The 25,271-nt window shown below is 34.3% G+C and overlaps 1 protein-coding gene across 1 annotated transcript; it reads right to left on the bottom strand.

Moving 5' to 3' along the window:
• Positions 1–1,538: 1,538 nt before the first annotated feature.
• Positions 1,539–24,258, bottom strand: LOC106105792 (spondin-2). The gene is made up of 8 exons (XM_013286238.1): positions 24,041–24,258; positions 13,230–13,476; positions 6,537–6,736; positions 4,736–4,840; positions 4,353–4,532; positions 3,852–4,072; positions 3,361–3,545; positions 1,539–3,274 (listed from the first exon to the last, which is right to left on the bottom strand). Exons 2-8 carry the CDS (start codon positions 13,414–13,416, stop codon positions 3,072–3,074), a joined length of 1,281 nt encoding a protein of 426 aa, XP_013141692.1. The 5' UTR covers positions 13,417–13,476; positions 24,041–24,258; the 3' UTR covers positions 1,539–3,071.
• Between the last annotated feature and the right edge of the window lie 1,013 nt (positions 24,259–25,271).

Genomic DNA, 25,271 nt, shown 5'->3' with positions numbered 1-25,271 from the left:
TGCAGTCATTCTAATTTCCGTTTCATGAAAAAGTTCTCCCCGCATCATCCGTAACATCATTATACGACCCAATTTAAAAGTACCGGGTCACGATGTTAATAAAAAAGTAGGTCCCCGGAGATAGCGTGTTCCAACCTCAGTTGTTTGCACAGAGAAACATTTTAAATGGGAGAAAAATGAGGTTAGAGATTCCGTGAGGCACTTTGAGGTACTGTGAGGCAGCGTGTGGCAGCGTGAGGCACTGTGAGACATCGTGAGGCAGTGCGCAGATTGTGTCATGTATGCTGGAAAAGAAGTCAACAATTCGTGACGCAACACGAGCTAATTTTCGTATTAAATGTCACCTTTAATCCTGTCAAGCGAATTTCAACGCTGCGGTTCTGTTTATAATGTTGGAAATTGAAACAACGGAAAGTTAGAGAGAAAACAAAAAATGCGAAGGAAAATTTTATTCCCTAAAGAGGGCATTTAAAGTTAAAGAGTTTTTACAACATTTAAGTATCTCAGGTAGTGTCCGTAGGGGTTTCGTTTATTTTAAATACGAAATACGGAGCACAAAATTTTAAACATGGACTATGCTATTGTAATTTGAAATTGATCATAATTTTTTCACATTCAAGTATGCTTACAAATTTGATTTATTAATTAAAATTCTAATTTCCGCAGGGAAAGTGCGAAGGAATTACACGAACTCATTCCATCACCTTTTTACCAGCAGACGCCTAGAGAAACGGCTGGTCACCATCCTTTCATAGTTGAAGTGCCGCGGGTTCGAGCGAATAAATATGAGACATTTCTCATGGTAACAATACAGAGAGGTTATTTTATTATTCTTAACAGCAAAGGAATGGAATAAGTTGCCGACATCAGTGTTCCCATATAGTTATAACGTGGGTGCCTTCAAGAGCAATGTGAACAGATACTTACTGAACTAATTCGTACCATCTTACGACCACATATTCACTTTGCTCTAGGTGGGATAGTCAAGCATTGGTTTATAAAAGACTAGCTGTTCCCATGCGAATTCATATGCATAAAATTATAAACATTTCAATTTGTTCTTTAAATGTGTCAAATTATCAATTGCAAATGTTAAAATGACATGACATCATGTCAAACCAACCTTGCCTCCTTGATGTTCGCAATAACTTATGGTCTCTTTCCCACATTAGGGTTATAATCAAAAATATTTACACCTAGCTTTAACGGCGTGAAAATATATAGGGTGACGTAAATGAGATTTTTAAAAAAGTGTTATTCGAAAATATGCTGTGATTGCTGACATCTTAAGCAACAAAGAAGTGTGTGTTTACGCTTTATTATAATAGTATAGATAGAAGTGTAGATTATGAAAAAGTGACGTGACAAGAAATTTGTGATATAAAGCCAGCTACAGACGTTTAGTTACGTAGCCTAACCAGTAATAGGATTACAATGATAAATTACCAAAATAGATACTTATGATAAAATAAAGTAAAGTTAAGTAAAGGTAACGAGATTAAGGGATAAGAAATTAATAAAAATGAAAGTTATTGTTTGTGTTATTTAGTTTTTTTATTGAAATCAAGATAATTTACATTGTAAAAAATACACAATACTTAAATTATTCTAATTCAACGTTTTTGGCTGCATTTTTGAATTTGGAATCTTTTTATAAACTACAAGTTATCTTATGAAATAGATGACACTCTTGAGATAATTTTAATTATTATTTCAATAAAGCAACTTGGTAAATGTTAGAAAAAAAGGAAGTATTTCAAAATGAAATTCATTCTCTTTTCAAACTTGGCATAGTTGTTGATTTTCTTAATTTTTTTTTACAGAATGTATTGAGTAAAACTCAATTTGAATTTATGGTAATTATTTCATGAAAATACGTACTTCATGCTTACTTTATTTAAGTAAAAATTCTAAACGTTAAAGAACAAAAATTGTCGACTTACACGAAAGCATCAAGAGATTTGAATTAATTTTATCTTTATAACTAACCTATTTATACACTTATTGTATTAAAAATAAAAGCTGCTTCTTTGGATTCGAATTTCCTAAATCAATACTACATTATTGAATTACTGTCACATAGTTCTTAAGTAAACGATATGTATGTCACTATTGAGATAATACACTAGTAATTGACCAACCTCACGAGGTTAATCGAGAGATAGAAAAAAAAAGACAGCTTTATGAATATTTTATCTTTAAACAGTATTTAATACATTTATGGTCACATTTTACACTTCAACAAGCAATTATAATACTAAGCGCCTGTCCCACAAGTGACTGATAGAGGCACAGATAGCTTAAAAATGACGTCACTGTCAGATAAGGTAACAATCCGATTCCATCACATATTTTACACTTTGGATTGTTATCAGACAATGTATAATTTATTGGGACAGGTCGTAAATCCGGAAGATAATTCAAGTGAGTATTTTTTTTTATAGCATAAGACACGATATTTTTTGTACTAGAGCATAATTTTTGTATAAATAAAAAACTAGCATTGAAAAAATAAATTTTAGTACGGCTGCTATCTTACGCAACTAATCTAAAGTTAACCTATTTACTTAATTAAGGGTGGGTATAAAATAATTCTGTTAAGTTTAACTGTTAAGGGAATAAATCAGTTTGATCTAGTTAAATATTTTCTGTAAAGGATCAAATTAACTCCCAAGATAGTTTAATCGACGACAAAGAAATGAAGTACAAAAAGAAGCTCTTATAAACAGCAGCAAATCATGCAATTAAATCTAAAATTGTTAACCTGAACATCAACAGTCATCTTACTAAAGTATTTTTACACAGAAAATTGATGATTTTTTTACACATCATTTTACACGCAAAGGTCGAATAAACATTGAATGGAATCAAAAGAAAAAATTTGGACGGACAGACAGACGCTAAGAAACTTGTTAAAAAGAGCGGGTCAAGAAGAAATTTTACTAAAACAATTTTGGAATCCGAAAGAACTTCAGTCGATAAATATTTATAGTAAAATACCTGCTGGTTTTAAAAAAGATATGAAGATACGAAACGATTGAAGAATTAAAAAAAATCTAAGGGTATTAGGTTCATGTGAGATTGTTGTGCCAGTCTTCGTGGGCTGTGCAGTTTGTAGCGCACCAGCGGGACTGCGCTGTGGGGGGACAGGGCGTGCCGCCGGGCCGCTGTCGTCGGATGATGCGCCTCGTCCGTAGCGCAGAGCCCACACACCCGCCATCACTGCGGCATGGACTCCACTCGCCCCAGTCCGATACACGGCAGTCTAGGAGCCCTGCAATTATATTGTATTCACACTCCATCGCTTGCACATCATTATATTTGTGGGAACAACAATATAAGTTATTTTGTGTTTCTTACTAGCTCTTTTCCGCTTCCTCCTCTCAGCAGGGTCCGTGTTGTCAGCACGCAGCTTGCGTCGCCGGCGCGCTCGGTACCGCCGTGCCAGACTGCGCAGAGCAGACCTCTCGCTGGCCGTTGGGCCAGATGTAGGCAGTTCATTAGCTGATCGTGGCTCTTCAGTTGTGCTCGCTGTTGTATTCGTACTGTACGGGAGATTAGAAATTAGAATTCAGGGTGGATTCAGTTTCTAGAAATTTGATGAGAGACAGTACTTGGCATATTGAGTTTGGATTTTCTTTTAATTTGTAGTTGCTTGAAGATAAACATTTTATATAAGTTACTTGTCTGTTCAGAAAATTAGTCAACATTTAAGCTTAGGCTCTTTAATTACACCGATCAGATTTCACGAACATATGATTTTGTCTTCCATAGGCTCATGTAACCAGATTGTTTGCTAGTGATATGTGTCTACGACGCTGATATGAGTTACAATAAATAATTCCACTTACAGAGAATAAAACGAATAAGCGCTATCAACTGTCGTCATTGAGCCTTCGGAATATATCCTTGGCGCTTGTTCAGCTCTCTCCACTTCCTCAGCTATGGCGAGCGCCCTATTTCCGTCCAACACATCGATGTTATTGTGGTTGTGTTTGTCTAATTGTAGAACATCGTATTTTCGGTCGTCATTCTCTCGGTGGAACACTTCTGAGAGTTCGTATTCTCGTAGCTGTTGAAGAATTTTAAATATAGCATTGGAATAAATATCTGACAAAATATTTTAGCAAATGTTTGTTAAGTGATTTGTTACATGCCACATTGTATCTGTTAATTTAATTACGAAACTTTTAATTATTTTATATTTAACATTATTAATGAAAAACAAGACGTTCTTAATAAAATATACTTCTAATTGAAGTTTTAGAATTGATGACAGAAAAGAGTCAATTAGAATTAACGACATAAATGTTATATGCAGTAATGAACAGTACAAAACAAAGTTTACTTACTTTAATGAATTGGAAGGTAGCGATAGGGGGCAGTCTTCTCAGATGGGGGTAGAAGAATGAGCCTGCGGGGTGGGAGGGGTACTTTGATGTGATGCGGTAGGCGACCCCCTGCGGCGCGGTCGGCCAGTTGGGGGCGGTGAATGTGAAGCCATTGTCCGTGCCCGCGTCTACAGGGTCCACCTGAGATACCAAAGGCCAAATTAAATAACTAAACTATACAAGTAATGAAATTGAATTCGTCTACATCGTAAATTAATCATTTGAGTAATAATTTAGAACCAGTATCTAACATTTTAAATATAATGTAATGATCATAAGAATAATGTTTCAGAATGAATGCTTAGGAAGTGGAAATCCGTGGTAAAGATTGTTAAAGAACTTACTTCAATAGTGATGCTGTCGAGCCAATTACCATCAACGCACAGATCGAAGCTGTCCACGCCTATGAACCAGTCGGGAGACGGGATCATTTTTGTCATCACTGACACCTGACAAAAATAAAATTCTATCAATTTTCATAACTATCAGAAATTTAAACTGTGTTTAAATACTCTCTCCAAAAATATTCTAGTATTTCTCATGAATCTTGGACTCGTTGTCAACACAATTTTGGACATCATCGACCATCCGTAACTTATTCTCTCATACAATATTTGACATTTTTTGATGAAACTACTTTTCGCCTTATTCTAAGTTCTTTGTGTTTGTATTCTGCAACACTTTCAGAAACATAATTACGCAATAGAATATTCGAGACGAATGAGATAGTCAGAACAGAGTTGGGAATTGTTTCGCCTGTATAAACTTCCTTTGTGATTTAAGCACAATGTTATATCCGACTAGAGAGAAGAATACCGGGCTTATCTTCGTTTGCAGTTATACCTCTCACGCTTAAGACAACTTTGTCTCAAAACAAAGGCTTTGTAGCGTGCTCTCTATTTTGTACTTCACTGTCTTTCGCCGTTTATCTTAATAACACTTTTATATCTAAGCTTATCAGCGGGAATAAAGTAAATGGTCCCTTTTATATCCTTACTTTATGTTGATTATACTTTATAGAAAGATGTATTACTAAGTGTACAAAATTTAAATTAAAACTTTAATTTGTTACTACTATTTTTATAACTAACTAGCTTCCGCCCGTGACTCCATCCGCGTTGTATTAAAAAAAACCAAGAAGCCTATGTGTTCTTCCTTACTATCCTCTACATGTATGCCAAATTTCATTGAGATCCGTTCAGCAGTTTAGGCTACAAACTCTAACAAATATCCATCCTTCCATCAATCCATCCAAGATTGTAGACCATTTGCTCCGATTCTTTAGTATATACATACGATCGTTCTTTCTAATAATCTTCAATTATTTTCGTTTAGAGCGTGACAAAAATCGTTACTTTTGTAAGAAACAATTGACTATCGGAGATAAAACCCAACTAGTTTACAAGAACATAAATGTTGAACCATTACATTGCAATAAAGTACTGATTAAAATTAATTCCAACCGCCCATAAAGTAACTTTGATGGTAAACACGATAAATTTCGACCCCTCTTGTACGTCAATTCGAATTGGCTGCGTCGCTTTTTTATCCGTTCAAATTGACGGGTAATTGTTTGCTTTCTGGGGTATTAATTAATGTCGAAATACTGATATTTTGTATGTACTAGTAACTAATTGTGAAATTATCGAAACTCTGTCAATATAGTTGTTTATTGAACACAAATTCGCGGAATTTTGTTATCTTTGTGTAGGATGTACATTGTATTTTATTTTATGTTATCTGTATTTTAAAGGACAGCTCATTAAATATAATAAAACTTTCATAAATAATGAAGAGTTCATTATTTATGTCATTATTATTATTATTATTGTCATTATTCAGTCAAATAAGAATTCATGGTGAGTCTGGCTACTACAGAAGTTAGTTCTGTTACGAACTTTGTAAGACTAAAATATTTACTAGCTGTTGCTAGCGACTTCGTCCACGTGATATTAAAAAGTATAGCCTACGTTATTCAGCGATAACGTAGCTTTTTAATGGAGTAAGTGTTATTAAAATCTGCCTAGTCGTTTGAGTTTTTTCAATATATACAAAAATACAAATCTTTCCTCTGGAATATTAGTATAGATATACATAAGTGTAGGCAGTCGAATTTTGCCGTTAAATATTCAAGGTAACACTTACCCTAGAGTGATTTCCATCGACGAAGAACTCCGCTTCAGTACGACCCGCGCCTTGTGATATCGCGGGTGCAGTGAACACGTCCATTGTCCCGGGGCCCGAGCTGAGTGCTTCCGAGTGACCCGACTCCGCGAACTGTCGTACTGGTGGCGACACACGACGACCCAGACGGAATAATACGTACTGACGATTGTGTGATACACCTGTGTAAAAAATTACAAGTTATAGTAGCCCCTTAGTGTATATTTCGACTACTAAATAAACACTAGGGTCTTTCTTAAGTCTGTTATCGTATATTTCTCTTACTAAATACACACTAGGGTCCTTCTTTAGTCTGTTAGCGTATATTTATCTTACTGAATACACACTAGGGTCCTTCTTTAGTCTGTTAGCGTATGTTTCTCTAACTAAATACCCACTAGGGGCCTTCTTTGGCAACCAAATGACCTTGAGCAGAGTAGATTAAGATTCACATGAGTAGAAATAAATTAGGGATTGTTATGGTTGGAGTATTTTTTTCACTAACTATAATTTTAAATGATGCTATTTAGAAAACCTTTCTAAGAACGCGCGCACAACTTCGACTAAACTATCGCACAATTGTTTAGTCGCGCTTTGATTCCTATGACCTTATATAGAGCGCACACTACTCGATTTTTAGTTGTGCAATTAAACAGTTATATTAGCTACGAAACAATCGACAATCGCGCAACTGGTGTGCGGTAATTTATTCAAAGATATGCGTCCGCTTCAAGTATCTGAAGTATATAAAGTTTTGTACTGAATCTTTACAATGTTGTTCTATAAAAAAGTAACGAAGATTTACTAAACGCGAAGTTTAATGAAGTTATATTAAATCTCAGATGGACTGTGAAAGGCGCGAAAAAAGGGTAGCAAATTGCTTTGTAAACATAAGCCTTGAGAGATATTTCAGAATTTGTTGCTCTTCCAGATCTCCCCGTTGGCAAACTTTTTAATCTGAGAGTTCCAACAAATTTTATGTTCGTAACAGTCCCGGGGCTATTTGATTTTTTTTTATTAAAATACCGTCGCGGGTCGTATTCTACGTTTTTATTTTGTTGGAAAACTTTTATAATATAAAGTAAGGATCTTGAAACTTATTATTTCATTTTAATAAAGTTCTGATAAGAAAAAAAATGATTATACGAAAGCTAAGATCGTGATCATCTTAAACTAAATTATCGCACAACCGTTTTTTTTTTTTTATAACATAAGGTGGCAAACGACCAAGCGGCCACCTGAATCCACCGAAATGGAAAGCGACCGCTGCCCATAAACATACGCCATTGCAGATGCGTTACCTACCCTTAATTGACGGAGGAGGAGACGCACATAAAGAGGACATTCCCCTTCCTATGCGTCTCCGCCACTGTCAAATCCACTTTTCCTCCCCATCCTTTCCTATTAAGAAAAGGGTGGAAAGGGGAAGGGAATAAAATTAGGTCTCCGGCACCACACTCATCAGACGAAACGCGGAATTGCTTCCACTTCACGCCTGTTTTCTGTGTGGTCGTGGTATTACACCGGGCGAGCCGACCCATTCGTGCGAAGATGTTAAAGCGGGCTCTACCACTGTTAATAGTTGTTTAGTCTCGCTTTGATTCCTATGACCTTATACGGAGGTGTGCACACTAAACAGTTTAATTGGTTACTAAACAATCGACAATCGCACATCGTTGTGAGATAGTTCATTCCAAGGTGTACGCCCGCCGCAATGTGATAAACACATGTCGAATTGAATCAAACATTCCACAGTCTACATAGAAATAAAGGAAAATACATAACGTTTGATATAAGATAGGTTTCGTCCCTCATTTGAAAAACATGTGTTCATCATTTTAACAGGTCCCAAGGCTGGGGGAGGGATCGCGTGGAAGCTGAAATGTTGTCGAAAAGGTCCGCGGTTGTTTCCTCTCGTTGATTAACAGCCTCGGTCGGCTTGCGTTCGATCGATTCCTACGCTCACAATACACATGAGAGAGTTTTTGATACACGAATTGGAAAATTGTTACTCCTTTTTAGTCTACAGTTAGTGTCTTTCGTAATACTAAGTGTAATCTACCGAGATACTTTAAACACTTCGACTTTAAACAGTACTTTGTTCACTGGAATGGACAATAATTATAGTTATACGCAATATAACCATCAGCAAGGTGTTGCTTTGTCATATATGCAAATATATCCCATTGCTGCCAACACGGACATTTATAATAAAAGTCAATACAACAACCGTATCCATTATCCATGAACTTTTAATACATCGGATACTAAGTCGATAACACAAGCATTTTTTTTAATTCAACTACTATCCGAAGCGAATGTTGAAAATTGAAAAATTTTTTAGGACGGAGAAACATAATTATATCTATATTTATGTATATATCTTTAAAAACTATACCAATTTGAGTTACCTCAGTCGTTTCGGTTTCTTTAAAAGCTGACAAGAATTATAATAAACAATATGTCGCACTTCTTTCCCATTTAACAAGAATAACAATGAATTCTTGAAAATCAAGACTTGTGTGACACTAATTTCTTTCTTCCCACTTGTTCCAAATCAACAGTGTGAGAAGTTTATAAAAACATCATTTGAATACGATTCTGAAAACATGGACATTGTTTATAAAGATCATACATATAACGGTTAAATTCTCTTCAATTAAATAAATATAAACGAATTTACAATGACCTTCAGCAATCAGAGATTACAAACATTTTTGCAATCTCAACATTTACATTGTCAATTTCAATATGACTCTAGCGATTATAATTTATATCAAAATGTTTTTTTTTAATAATAATAACGTGGCAAACAAGCAAGCGGCTACCTAAATCCACCGAAATGGAAAGCGACCGCTGCCCATAAACATCCGCAATTGCATATGCGTTGCCTACCCTTAATTGACGGAGGAGGAGACGCACATCAAGAGCACATTTCCCCTTCCTATGCTTCTCCTCCATCGTTAAATCCTCTTTTCCATCCCATCCTTTCCTCTTAAAAAAAGGGTGGAAAGGGAAAGGTACTAAAATGTGGCCTGCGGCACCACACTCATCAGACGAAATGCGTTATTGCTTCCACTTCACGCCTGTCTTCTGTGTGGTCGTGGTATTACACCGCGCGAGCCGGCTCATTCGTGCGAAGATGTTAAAGCGGGCTCTACCATTGTTAATATTTTTACTATAAGTAAATTGTTTTAGAATAAATTAGTACAAAGTTTTAATGAATTAAAAAAGACGAGCAAAACCCAAGATATTCTAGTATATGACAATGTATGGTCATATGATTGCTTATGGAAGTGACGCAACTGTATTGATTGTATTGGGTAGCTTGCGGTTTTCTGATAAACTACAATGGAATAATGAAAATACATTACATTGCGTTAACAAGTAAAACATTTGCTATATTAATAAAGTAGCTGTTGCTCGCCACTTTGTCCGCGTGGAATTGAAAAATAATAAAAATTATAGCCTATGCTACTCCCTGATAACGTAGCTTTTTAAAGGTGAAAGAATTATTAAAAGTGGCCTTGTTGTTTTTGAGTTACTTCATTACATTAAAAAATATAAATCTTTCCTCTTTATTATATTAGCATTGACTAGCTGATGCTCGCGATTTCGTCTGCGTGAAATTAATTATAATAAAAAATATAGCCTATGTTACTATATAACATAGCTTTCTAATCGTGAAATATTTTTTTAAATCGTCCTAGCAGTTTTTGAGTTATTTCTATACATACAAAAATACAAATCTTTCCTCTTTATAATATTAGTGTAGACTATAGTATATTAATAAATGTACTAAAACGCGTCAGTTGTTTAAATCAGAACGTTTAAAGAGAAGCAAAAGCTGTCACCAACAAAGTCCTACCCATTTATACAGATCAGTGGTCGGAACACAGATAACGCTACATACATATTAAAAAGAACGCTAGCGATTAACAGACGCACTTTAAACTAATGACACTTGTTAGTCTACGTGTATTCTCATTTCTTTTCCTTAGAACAGTGAAGAAATCTACGTAATGACGTCATCAATATTACTGTGGACAAAGTCCCTTTCCTTCATTAAACAGGAAACTAAGTTATATTGTAGTTACTTTTCGTAATTTGTCCTCAAATAAGTCGCACCGAAATGCTTAGATTTTGTGAAAATTTCTGTAACGCTTCGTACCAAGGTGTAACACGTTTTAAAATTACGTAAATTGTTTACACAATTATGTTACAATAAATCTAAGATAATACGTATTCTTTCCATATTGGTCGTTTATTGCATAACACCATTCATTAATTATAAATGCGAAAGTGTAGATGGATGGATGTTTGTTAGAGTTTACCGCTTAAACGACTGAACGGTTCACGATTAAATTTGGCATAGACGTAGAGCATAGTCTGGAAGAACACATAAGCTATTTACTGTTACTTTTATAATTCCACACGGACGGAGTCGCGGTCTAAAACTAGTATTGTAATAAGACTAAAACTAAATAATATGAGTGTGGGAATAAAGAATATCTTTCCAGACTAGACGTAGACTATACTATTTCTGTTTACACGAATCATTATAATTTTTTACTCATAGCAACGATAGTAGTACGAAAATAAGTCTCTCTGAATTGTAATTGAGCCAATGCAACCAGTGATGTGTCAGGGGAGCCCGATGGATGACTCACGTCTTGGCCCATGTTCAATTACCGAGGACCAGTTTCGGCCACAACAGATAACTATGACTAATGTATTTTTGGCCTAGTATTTTTTGAGCATTGCATTTATTTTCGTGGTCAAATTCTCGTTCATTTACTACTAGCATTTCCTTCGACTCCATCCGCGTGGAATTAAAAAATAAACAAAAGCACGTTGCCTATATGTTCTTCTAGACTGCCCTACATCTACGCTAACTTTCTTTGTGATCCCTTAATCGTTTAGAAGGCAAACTCTATCAAACATTCCTTCATCCAACTATCAAATTTTCATTAGTAAGATAAATTTGTTTTAAACAATTTTATTATTTCTAATAAACTTTTTTCGACATTTAAAGTAGATGTATTATAAATAAGAATATGTTACAGGTTTATTTTTTTAAAAATCTTAGTTTAATAAAGCAGCCAATAGATGGCGCTATTTTAAAGACTCAACCTGTTTGTTTTTAATATAAAAGGTAGGTATAATACAAGTGTTTTAACAGTGGAAACCAATAGCGAACATATGTGCTTGTCTAATAAATCCTCATTTCATCACTCCCTGGCTAAAAGGGATTCTGTAACTGTTACCAATTCATACGGAAAACATTTTATACAACGATAAAATATACCGCTACGAGTATTTTGGGCGCACTTTATTGCCCATCTATATCATGTTTTCATAACTTTATATGCAGACATAATTTGTTTCAAAATTCGAATTTGTTATTACGTTTAGGCGGTTTTAACACCATTTTATGTCTTCTGTTAAAATGGATGCTAGGAATTTAACCAACTTTGGATTGGATGAAGAAAGACATTTGTCAAACTCTTATTTATAATTCACATTTATAAAATGTTAAATGAAGGATATCATATAGTAGAAGTGGCTTTTAGTCTTTTAAGAAACGAAAGACAATCTTAAAACTGGAATCAAATATTTTACTTAATAATTTACTTTTCTAAGATTGTTCAATTATGTAGTATTCGAAATTTAAGAAATATGGAAATATGTAACTTATGGATGTTTTTGGATCATCATCATCACCAGCTATACGTCCACTATACGTCACCACCGAGGGGCTCGGAGCCTTCCCTAATAAGGGGTGAATAGGCCATAGTCAACCACGCTGGCCCATTCCGGTTTGGTTGACTTCACACATATCTTTGAATTTCTTCGCAGATATGTGCAGGTTGCATCACGATGTTTTCCTTCACCGTAATGTTTTTAGATATAATCAAAAAACTATTTAAATAAATTAAATTGTACATCATCCAACCTGTTATCATAAAACGATCATAAGTGCTTATTTGTTCATCAAAAGGAACATAAAGTAATACAAAAATATACGACTCTCCGTAACAAATGGAGCCATTTTGGTCGACAAAATGTTAAGGCGTTTATTTCTTGGCAAAAGTACGGCGTAAATAAAATAATTTAACATTATCGTTTACGTACAAAGGGATGTCTTAAAAGATTAGGCATTGTTTTGTAAATTCGCCGAGTGGAACGCCGGATTCGAGATACGCTCTCCACGTCAAAGGGAAAATTGTAAATTGAAGGCATTAAGGAATCTTGAAAAGGACATTTTGGCGTTATACGATACGTTTATACGACTTTCGACTTAGTTGTTTTTTTTAATATTTTTTGCGGCTTACATGTGTTTCCGAATGTACGGTTTTATAAGTATTTATAGGGCAGAAAAAAATAAATAAATGTAAACATGTATTTTACAGAGTTTGGTAAAAAAACATGTTTTCAGACGTATTTGACATGAAACATAGTAAAGAAAATTGAAATCTATATTCTAGGGTAAGTAAGTTTAAGATAAGGACACCAAATCTTAAAAGACATAGTAACTCTTCAGTAAAAAGTAAGAGGTGAATAAATAATTGTCACTTACTTTGTCATTAATTAGTCTATGACTATTATCAAAGACTCTCTCTCTCTCTACTACTACTACTACTGAGCTACTCAGTTAGTTTACAACTAACTCACCATAGATTCGTGACCACTGCGCCGGAGGTCTCCAGTCCGGGTAGTGCTTCGGGAACTTCTCTCTCGTCCAATAAGTGTGCAGTACCATTCGGTAGACCGTCATCTTGTCAGGATTGCATCCATCTTCCGCAGCCGCCGCAACCGCCAAAAGCGGCAGCAACAACAATAATGTGTTCAGCAACATCATAGATGTGTACAGTCAATCATTATCTACAATTTGCGATCATTTCATTCGTTCTCGTTGTATCTGAAACAAAAGAATAGAGTTATATCGTACTTCAAACGCTTTCAAATTTAATGAAACTATAAATCGAGTTTAAAAGTTGGATAATAAATAGTAAAACTATCAAAGACTACCCTAAGTTCACGTGAATTTGCGAAAGATGCATAACAGTGTCTAACGAGACTGTCTAGAAAAATGTACGATGTTTGAACGTAATGCATAATCACACCGAGAATGTGAGGTTATAACTTTTTCTTAAACAGAGGTAGTTTGAAAATATGCAGACGTTTATTTTTAAGCATTTAATGTCATTCTACTTTTTACCAGACACGTGCGTTAACAATCCGTCGCGTTAATTTAACCGACTTCTCACCTCAAAGAAACCGAAATAGATAAGTTCGTTGACCCCTCATGTGGAACTGTCTCACTCCAATCTTCACCCATTCATAACTCTTAACCTGAACAGAAATATTTTAATTTCCCAACCAAAGCCGACGCAGGCAGATTTATGTTTCTAACATTTTTTTCTTTCTATGTCTAATTCCATAAAGCATTTAATTTCATAAATGTTTGTTATAGACGGCGATACCAAATTAACACTACTATTTCTTTTATTTGATGGTCCATCTTGAACACTATCAAAAAACTAGTCAGCAATTTGCACTAGTTCCTACATGGTCAGCATAGTATGTTGTACTGCTCTTCCATACACCTCTATATACGACTTCACTCCCTTCTCAGGCATATCTTCTTTCACGCGATCTATACTTTCTTAGGTTATACAATATTTAGGTATATATCAATTTAACTCTCTCATACTTCTAAGACTCCAAGATCCAACTGATTGTTTAATTATACTTGAAATCGTATGTTTAATTAACATCAATTCACTCCGTAACAACACTAATACGCTCGATGTCCCAAGCGTCGAACAGTTTCGTATAAATGTTCCGATAAACTTTATTACAGCTACAGAATGGAACAATTTTCTCTAAACTGTTAACTGAACTCCTAATACCTTAACGTAGGAGCCCGTTAAACTTTTCGACGGCGTACGGCTGTGGGACTATTCCGAACGGGGGTCTATACTGATGTCTATACGCTGTATAGCCAATCGCCTTCCAATACACTTTACAACTGAACCATTCAATTACTTTAGGGATTTGCAGCGAGTGGCACGGCTCGTGACTAGAATGCTTAGGCTCGACCTCTCAAGGTTGGATGTTATCTTCTAGTAAAGATACTAAAGCTGCTTTAAAGTAGATTTAATACATTGTGAATGTCAAAGAAGGTTACGGTTAATAGAATCGTGAATGTTATATACGTTCAAATTTAGTTTTTAAACTTTGTTGAGATATTAAACCGATTTAAGATAACCAGAATAAAACGTTGTAACAGCTTGGTTTTAAATTAAAAAGTAGTCAGTTCGTAAAACTATTTTTATTTAGAGATTTCAACGACATAAAACACTTTTTCATTATAAATCTGGAGGAGCAACGAACTTATTACTAGCATCAGACTTAAAATAGACATTGAATACTAAATAATAACTCTCATATTATTTGTGTCTCGTATTCACATCAAAACATTGGTATGCCTCAGCAACTATGATTATTAATGTATCTAACATGACCGCTTTAATAATATCCTGGACGGACGCCATACTATGACAGCTACAATAATTCGTCCCAACAAGAAGTTGTAGGTTTACGAAATTAGTTTGAATATTAAACGAATATTGTGGGATCAAAACGTAGACTTGTTCAGGTTTTTATTTACTTTATAACTAAATAAAAAAAGGAATCGTTTTGTGTCTACCTACAGATTATTGGTATGGTGACTCATTTTGTCATTATACTTCGTAGCGTACAGACGTGTCGCTGTTGCCAAGATTCAATAAAAAAGTTAACAAAATAGTCTCTTTGTAGACACGGCCATAAACATAATAAGTGCGTAACTTTTTAAAATTAGAATCTAATCCACATCAATGTAAGGGATATAAAAATTAAGAATTACAATACATCGTTTAAATTTGTTTGTTCTTAAAACGAGGATCATTATAACAATGACAAATTATTTGAAAACCTTCCAGAGTCGGCGGTAGTTTTTTCCATTTCATGTCGACGAGGCATTATGGGATTAATTAGGGTCGCCTGAAAAGCTGAAACTGTGCTCTGTTTTATTACGATCCACAAACAAAAGTAGGATTGTGTTTTAAAACAATTATTTGTTAATAATTATTCATCCAGAATTTAAATAGGAATATGACATGGTTATTTTGTGTAAAATTTATTAAAGTTTTATTTAGTTAACAAGACATATTAACTTGTAAATATATTAAGGTAAAAATTGATGTAAGGCAAAGTAAGTTACGCGGTGTAATGTAACATGTTACATGGCGAGCAATCAGAGCGATCAACAAGCCGCTCCACGTGAATGTTATATTCCACCTCGTAAGGCCATTCTTCACTCACCTTTACATATTTTGTAAAAACATATAACCAGTTCCATTACTAATCAATAACTTATAAAATATGTAACAAATCAATACGTTACTTGTTACGATGTCCTCAATAACATCGGACCCGTTTCTATATTTGTGTACAATAAAGAAATTATTGATTGATTGTACACTCACCCACCTCCGGCTAGCTCGTTAACTGGGCGAGTCTACGAAGCAATTTATGTCAGCCTTGTTCTAGGAAGGCACTATTTTACGTCACTATTAATAAATTGCTTCTAACTATGGTTTAGTACTTAGTATATTATTTTATAAACATAATGTATGCAATAAAATTTATCTTTCCGTTATATTGTGTTGATATAATTTTTTTATTAATTGATATCTAAATAATTCTTTTTGATATCTAAATCTTACTAATGTTATAAATGCGAAAATTTAGATAAATAGATGGATGTTTGTTAGAGTTTGTAGCCTAAAAGGCTGAACGGATTACGATGAAATTATGGCATAGATATAGAGGAAAGTCTAGAAAAAAACACACGTTGGTTTTTTTTTTAAATTCCACGCTGACGGAGTCACTGGCGAAGCTATTTTAATTGGCATTCAAACGAGACTTCAACTGCAAAATTACACTTAGTTTAAAAACTTATCATGTAGCCTATATGCTCTTCCAGACTATTTAATTTGACACTTAGATTTCAGTATACCAAGGGCTACAACGCAATGGCTTATGTAAAGGAGGATATACCATTATTCCCTTACATCGGGACGTATTCAAAACATTTCATTTCAACGGAATAAATATAACAAAAAGGTTTCCTTTCAAAATAACGAAAATCTTCGAATGACAAAATGATGGACATATAAGCTTTTTAGGCCGGATTTTTGTCGATTTTCTTGATAAAATTTACACAAGAATGACATGATTCTACGAATTCAATGACTTAGATTGCCTTTTGTAATAGGATAAGTTGACAAAAGAGGACAACGAAATGTTTTGTGACCATTGCCTTTATATTTGATGTTATCTATAAAAGAAAATAGATATTTTTTTGGTCAAGCAAAGGAAAAATTTATTCTATAGAAGACTATAGTCAAATCTAAAAGGTATTTTGTATTAACAAAGGCTCTCTAGTCCAGTCCGACGGTGGCGTTGACCGAGACGTAAAAAGCCGAATAAATGCAGGTTGGATGAAATGGCGACAGGTTACTGGTGTGACTTGTGATCGAAGAATGCCTCTTAGGCTTAAGGGACAGATCTACAAGTCCATCATAAGACCTGTCGTATTGTATGGATCTGAATGTTGGCCCACCAAAGTTGCGGATGAAAAGAGATTGCATGTGGCTGAGATGCGTATGTTAAGATGGATGTGTGGTGTGACAAGAATGGATAAAGTTAAGAATGTGTACATTAGAGGAAGTTTGAAAGTAGCGCCAGTGGTGGAGAAATTGAGAAGCAAAAGGTTAGCGTGGTATGGACATGTTATGCGACGAAATGATGGGGACATAAACCAGAAAGTGTTGAGATTGAATGTGGATGGCTACAAAGGAAGAGGAAGACCGAAGAAAGTATGGATGGATTGTGTGAAAGAAGATATGCTTAAGAAAGGAGTGAATTCAGATATGACGGCTGATAGAGATGTATGGAAGAGCAGCACATACTGTGCCGACCCTCCATAAGGGATAAGGGCAAGTGGATGACGAATGGCGAAGCCTATTGTTTGTCTTGATTATAACATTTTGAAGTAAGCAAAATTAGAGATAGAATATAGCAACTAAGTTAACCGTGACAAGAATAAAGAAATAATCTAAACACATTTAAAATTGTCTCCTAATCCTTAAAGTATACCTACATGCCATATATTTTCCCTTTGTTCGAAAGCGCAAACTTTTTCACGCTGTAAAAAAGTTCAAAGCCAAAAATATCGCGTCGGCGAGGCTTTAAATTTTAACGATAATCTATTCCCACCTTTACCGCAATCCCCGGGCCGGCTATAAAACACGGGGCCGTCGCCGGTCCCTTGTAAACAACTCGACGACTCGTTCCGATCCCTCCCTGTCTTTTGTTTTTCGTCATGCTCCCGCAGGAGCGATAATTCGATTAGCTTATTGTTTCGCGATATCATCGGCTATGCTATCCAGGTATTTTTAATTAATTTTCTGCTGTCAAAGCATTATATTTCAAACCAGGGTTTATTAATTTTTATAAAAATATAAAGTCAGGTATGACTTTACAATCTTCTATTTATGGTTTTAATGTCTCAAATGTAAGAAATCTATGTGAAAATACATGTTATGATAATTACACAATTACGTTTAGGGAATCTGAATCTTAGAAATCATCAGAATATTTCACTATTTGTTGATTTTTAGTAACTAAGAAATAAAAAACGTGGTCTCCTTTTGCAGTATGTAAAACACTTTTGTGTTTTATTTCGTTTAATTATTTCCAATTTTTTCTTCGATAATAAAATTATATTAACCTTAATAAAAAACTTTATTTGGCCGCTGATCTCGTTAAACTTAAAGTGGGAAATGGTTTGTGGAAAGGAGATCAAGTGATTGAATAAAATTCTTGGACGTGTGCCACACTCCCGCCTAAAGCGATGAAACACTGATTATGCTTTTGGGCGCACTTTTTTGGCCATCGTTTCGATGAGGTAATCCGAACGACTAATGTATCCGCTTATGTTAAGCATTGAGGTAACAATCTTGAAGCGTTTAGCCAAAGATGATTTCTTAAAAAACTTTGAAGATTAAAAGGCCACAAAAATCAAGCTAACTGTTGGCTTATGTACAAGCGTTTGCCCAGACAACATCTGAGCAGAATTAAAAAAAAATAGCACGTATTCTATGTGTTCTTTCGGGCCTTGTTTTACATCTGTGCTCAATTTCATCGAGATCTATTAAACAGTTTTGAAGATACTAACACACATCCATCAAAACTTTTAAATTATGTATCGTTTCTAAGTGTTGCAGCTCAGATTTTGCGCTTCTTTTTTATAGCAGTGATTTATTTATATTTAAAATCGTTAATCCTTTTTATTACATAACGTTTTAAAAAAGCGGAAGTTAATTCTGCAAAATAAAATATTTCCCTCTGCACGGTGGAAGCTGTCAATACTGGGTTTCCATCAAAAAGTTCACGCATCGATAATTTGATGTTATCATCAAAGCGAAGTAAACATTAAAGCCCTCTGGATATTCCCGGCCGAGCAGAAATAGACGTGAAATAGGTCAATGCACGTCGACGGTCGACGGTCGAATGGCGCTTCGTAATATATTTGGCGGATGACAGTCATTCCCCGGTTACAATGTAGAGTTATAACAACGGATATTGGTTTTTGACAGACATACAAATATGACATAGAGCGGACATGAAGCATAACTACAAACACGTTAATCATAAATGTAGCAAATGCGTCTCCATAAGCCGGTGTCTCAACCTTTACCCAGTGGTAACAAGTTATGGATGATAGTTTGTCCTGTCTATTTATTTCTTTGTTTTATAGTCTTTAGTGTGTGTATCGGAATGTGACATTACGTATGTTATGTAATATTGATCATAACACCCATCATCAGATATGATCGCATAAAATTGCTTAGATTGTTTACGTAACAAAAACATTATGCAATAATCCTTATTATAAACAAATGAATAATGGAGTCATGTAGAATGTTATTCTAAAACAAACTATATTTTTTTTAAAAACAAACACACGTTTTTAATAAAACATATGATAGGAAAAAACACCAACTAGTTTAATTTAAACACATATTTGAAAATTCAAATAACAAAATCACCTTAACATGGTTTGTCTTACTTAAAAAGTTATGAAAGGTCCATGTTTAACGCATATTAAGGGCTCAGTCAACTATAATACCGGTAAAAGAGTACCAAAATACACAGAAGCCAATGAGAACAAAAAACGATCACAGAATACGGCTTCTTGGGAGGCTGTACACGAGAAGCCACTAGTTTAATGACCTGACCATCGCTTGTTTATTTTTTAAATTTAATATAAGACAATAACGTTTTAGTATTTTGGCTGTTTAAACCAACGGTTGTGTTCTCCTAAGTACTAAGGTAACTAAATTATGAAAAAAAATTGAATAACTAAGTTGATAATATTACTATGTTCAAATCAATCAAGATTATGTTTTATGGCATCTTAAGACTTGTTAATTAAATTATAAAATGTACTGGATGGTTTTATATATATTTTTTACTAACATTATAAATGCGAAAGTTTATATAGTTGGATGTTTGTTAGAATATGTTGCATAAACATCTGAACAGACCTTGACGAAATTTTACATGATGTAGAGGTTAGTTTCGAGGAACACATCGACAAATTCTTTTGTTCTATTCTAATTCCACGATAACGGAGTCGTGAGCGAAAGCTGTTTATAAAAACAATTATAAGTAGAATAAAAGATATCGTAGATTCGCATAGTCATTTCGTTTTCGCAATGACTTTGTCAAAACTCCCCAAGTCGGGGTTAATCGGCCAGAGGAAGGGATAGACAAAAATGGAGCCGGAAAAAAATTATCCTTATAAGTCGTAGACGGGGAGGATGTAAATCAACGGAGCGCACCATCACCCTCGTTTCCGATTCACCTAACATTATTTACAGCGTTTGAGTCTGACCCTGGCTTACTATCCACAAAACGGTAACAATATAAGTTTATAATACTAAAAATCTTATTAAAAATAAAAAGTTATCTCGTGCTGTAATCATTGGTTATAAATATAGGTAACAATTATATCCATAGTGTGTACCATATCAAAAGAAATAAAAAAGATTATTTATAATTTGTCAAAAATGTGAAAATTTCGGAATAGAAGTTATTGTTGTATTTTAAAATGCAAGAACGCCATCTAGTTATCAAAAAAAACAACTATTATAAAACTTGTTATAAAACAAGCTGGTTAATATAAGGCGTGTTTATTTTTTAATTAATACTGGCACTTAATGATGAATAAATAATGAGTTAATATAAAAAAAAAACATAAATTTTCATGACGTCGTAAGCGTCGAATTTCTAAATTGATATCTGTGAGTGCTTCATTCATCGCAAGTTTTACAGCCGAGGCCACTTTCAATTTTCAGCGGGAAACGCTTTATGGCTTCTCTCGGTCGTGACGGATATAAAACTTGCGAAAGTGCTACCCGTTTTTATCTATAGTTAAGCCTATAAGATACGAATGCGGGCTTTCAATTCTATTGCAATGTTATTGTGCTGACCTGACAAATAGTAAAACATTTAAATAGAATATAGATTAAATCCATTTACGACCGAATTCAACAATCGATTTGGACCCATTTTTGCATATCCGCGTGTTTTAAAAGATTCTTTCACCAATCAAAAGACAATAATTATCGAAAAGCATGATATATTGTGGAGAGCAATTGAACATTTTTTGTTACCCATTTCAAAAAAACTTATTGAATGTTGATGCGGTTAAGAGTGGGCGCACACCTTTGACTAAACTATCGCACAACTGTTGTACGTTTGTCAATTGTTTCGTAGCCCATTCAACCGTTTAGTTGCTCAATTAAAAATTGAGTAGTGTGCGTGGGTGTAATCTCATTAGAATCATAGACTAAAGAGTTGAGGGATAGTTTATTCAAAGGTGTGCGTGCGCTATAAAAATCTATTGAGTTTTATGTAGAGATTTAGCTTGCATATTATATTTATAGAGATATTGATCTAGTAGACACGTAACTGCGGATATAATTGTGGAAAATAGATGACCTAGTTAAACAGTAATTCGCATCAGAGCTCAAGAGCTACCAAGATGGTTAATATTCAAACGATTTATTCAACTATAAATTACATTTAGAATCATTTATGACTGGCAAGTACAAATTAGTTATTGAAAACATTTTTTTTGTATATGTACGTATTTTGCATCTGATACAATTGTATAAAACCAATATCTTACTCTGTTTTAGACAAACTCTGCTACAAAAACAATGGAACAGTCCTCAATAATATATTTTGCAATACCACGAGCACAGAGAATATACGTGTCATTACGCGTATACGGTAAAAGTATTTGGAAGGGTACAGACGCACAAGTAGAAATATTCTCTTTCATATACCTCTATTGATTTTATAGACAACGCATCCGCAAATGAAATCTATAGGCAGCGGTTGGTACGCAAAAACAATTGACGGCTACAAAATTCGTTTTGTTCCATAATTATGTGTTCAGTTTCCTTTTGATGGCAGAAAGAAAACAGTTATACGGGACATTCAACTAATAGTAAGTGATACAAGTATTACAATGGCAGCACTGAACAATGTTATACGAAATCCTATACCTTGTGTCATAGGGCGCGGCTCGTGTATTACGTTTAGAAATGGTAGCTAAAAGTAATGAGTACAAAAGAGTTTATACCGATGTAAAAACACATAAAGTGTATTCTTTTTTATTGCAAATATTGCCAAATTTGTTTTTAAATTTTAATGAGAAAAGTCGAAACAAAATTTTAAATTCGATATCTTATTAATTATTGAAACTTAATTCCAACAGACTGTGTTCAAAATTTATATTCAAATAGCACTCGTGGCCCGCGAATTTCATAATATAGCTGGCAACCTAGGTACCTAAGTTTTAGTAATAAAGAAAACATACACAAGAATTAAGAACGTCCTTTAAGAGAGCTGAGTCAAGCTACGACCAATAACCAAAACAACGGTCTGCAAATCAAGTTATCACGTCACAACATATTAAGTTTCAAATTTGCCTTTCAAATTTCTCATAAAGCTTATAAATTGTAAAAGGGGTTTTATCCCTTTTCAAAGAAAACAGATCATCCGTACTCCATCAATTTGGATTTGCCAAAAGAGTTTTTAGAATCATTACATCTTGTAAATGGGCAATTGACCTTCCATAAATGGTTTTATACGCTATATTTCCTTTCTCAAACAAACTGTGGATGTAAAAATATGTGTAGAGTATATCCATTACTATAAGCCATATAATTTATACTAGATTATCGTAACCTATACCAATATTATAAAGAGGAAAGATTTGTATTTATTGTAATAACTCAAAAACTACTAGGCCGATTTCAAACATTCTTTCGCCATTATAAAGCTACGATAGCAGCGAATAACATAGACCATTTTGCTTTACTTTATGCGCACAAACTCGCGAGCAACAGCTAGTGCTTAATAAAAATTTTGCGACTTTGTTTTTTCCTAAGAGAATAACCGTGATATCAATATGACATTACTACAAAACAATACCTCCAATTATATTTCGCAATAATTTAATTATAGGTCAAAATATATACGAAACATTAATGTATGTACTCTGAAATATGCTTAGTAATGTATAACACAACTAAAGCAATATTTCAGTATAACATTATTTAGTTTAACATACACAGATTATATTACAAATATTAATTTATTTAATGTACATATCAGGTCTTTTATTTATTTACAAATTACCTACTCAAATGTAACAACCAAGGGCTATTAAACTAAAGTTAACTGCTGTTGTCAAAGCGTTTTATTATTAAAGACTAGCTTTCGCCCGCGACTCCGTCAGCGTGGTATTAAAAAATGATAAAACCAAGTTGTCTATATGTTCTTCCAGACTATCCACTACATCTGTGCCATTCATTGAGATCCGTTCAGCAGTTTAGGCTACAAACTCTAACAAACATCCATCCATCCATCTAAACTTTCACATTTATAATATAAAGTATTAGTATGAGTTATTTCGAATAAATTGTAAACGGTTATGAAACAGGAAATCTTAAGTTTAATTCTTTTGTTTTTTTTTTGTAAATACGGTTCAACTTTATAACAATAGTAAAAAAATTGCTAACGGTAGCAATTACTGACATATTTAAAATCAAATGAAAGTCAAAAAATAATCAAATTAGACTTCAATGACAGTATAAATGTAACTCTATTTATTTTGGTGCGATTAAAACAAGCAATTTAAATAAATAAAAGAAATATTAAAATAACATTCAGTGTGAAAGCAATTGAACAAAAATGCAATTCATATTCTACTTCCGGGCTATCGCTTTCTCTACCTGTATATAATTTTCAGGCAACATATCCACCTGTAATCGGTGTAAGGTTACACTCACCAAAGCGACAGCATCCCGTAACATCGCCACCCTTTCACAGTCCTACAAATTCATTCGACCCACTACACAGTTACGAAAGAGATCGTTAAAGGCGCGTATTCATCAATTTTTCATTAAGATACCGGTAGAAAAAACACTCCCGGGTCGCACGTTTTCATGAAATTCAGGAGCGAAATGCACGTCCTATCGCCGCGAGCTCGCGAAATGAACTAGGGAATAAGGAGCTCCCGAACCGAACTCAGCCGGACAGAGATGTGTATTTGCATGAGCGAGACAAAAGAAGGTGCATGGAGGTGCGCAAGAAAGAATTAGATGTTTATTGTGGGCTATGTAATAGGATAACACGCGTTGCGTGAAGAGCTTTTTCGTGGCCGTGCGGTAGTTGTAAATATTGTTTTTCATTCGATTATGTTTGCATAAAACGAACGATTCATATCGAGTGGGTTCGTAATATAGACATACCCCAATAGCCGAGAGATTGAATTGTATGCTTTGTAAACGGCAGTCCATAAATCGATTACCAACCACAAGTTATACACTTTACCTTACCTTACCAAGTTATATACCTGAAGAATAGGGAAGGTTTAATGTTACTTACTGGTAACAAAAACAAGCCGCAAGAAGTAAATTAAACACATGATTTCGTTGGCTTATCTTTAGGTATTTCAGATTAAAAAAATCTCACCAAATTGCCAACGGGAAATTCACGCTAACAATAATTGCATTGAATTCTATGAATCGCTTTAAAATGTCCCACGCAATTTATTATGTCAGAACAATATTTTCATAATACTGTCGAACGAGAGTCTCGTAGTCAATTAAAAAAGTGATGAAAACGGAACGTGAAGTCATCTAACAGCTCAGCAGTTGTATAATGGCCAGTAAATTAACTCAGGCCGAAAATCCTCGGAGCGGAATGCATAAAATAAATAGACGAGACGTCCGGGCGTTTGTTCCCGTCTAATTGGACACCGAATTCGTTGTTTGATCGATTTCATAACGTCGCCCTTGCTAAGCTCGAGAGCTCTGAATAATAACGATACTTTTTGCAATCTTTGTTAATTAAACCCTAATTATTTGTGCATCCATTCTCTATTGATTCTGTCTGGTTTCTGATGTTTTTTATCTTTACAAAAGGACGATAGATTCATCAATTAATATTTACCTATAACTAGTTTATTAAATAAATAAATTTATGACATGTTGCTTATGTTTATTCTAAAAACAATTG

The sequence above is a fragment of the Papilio polytes genome, unplaced genomic scaffold (assembly GCF_000836215.1).
Source record: "Papilio polytes unplaced genomic scaffold, Ppol_1.0 DF822733.1, whole genome shotgun sequence".
Classification (NCBI taxonomy): Eukaryota; Metazoa; Arthropoda; class Insecta; order Lepidoptera; family Papilionidae; genus Papilio; species Papilio polytes.
The sequence above is the reverse complement of the archived record's forward strand: the minus strand, read 5'-3'. Positions and strand labels throughout refer to the sequence as shown.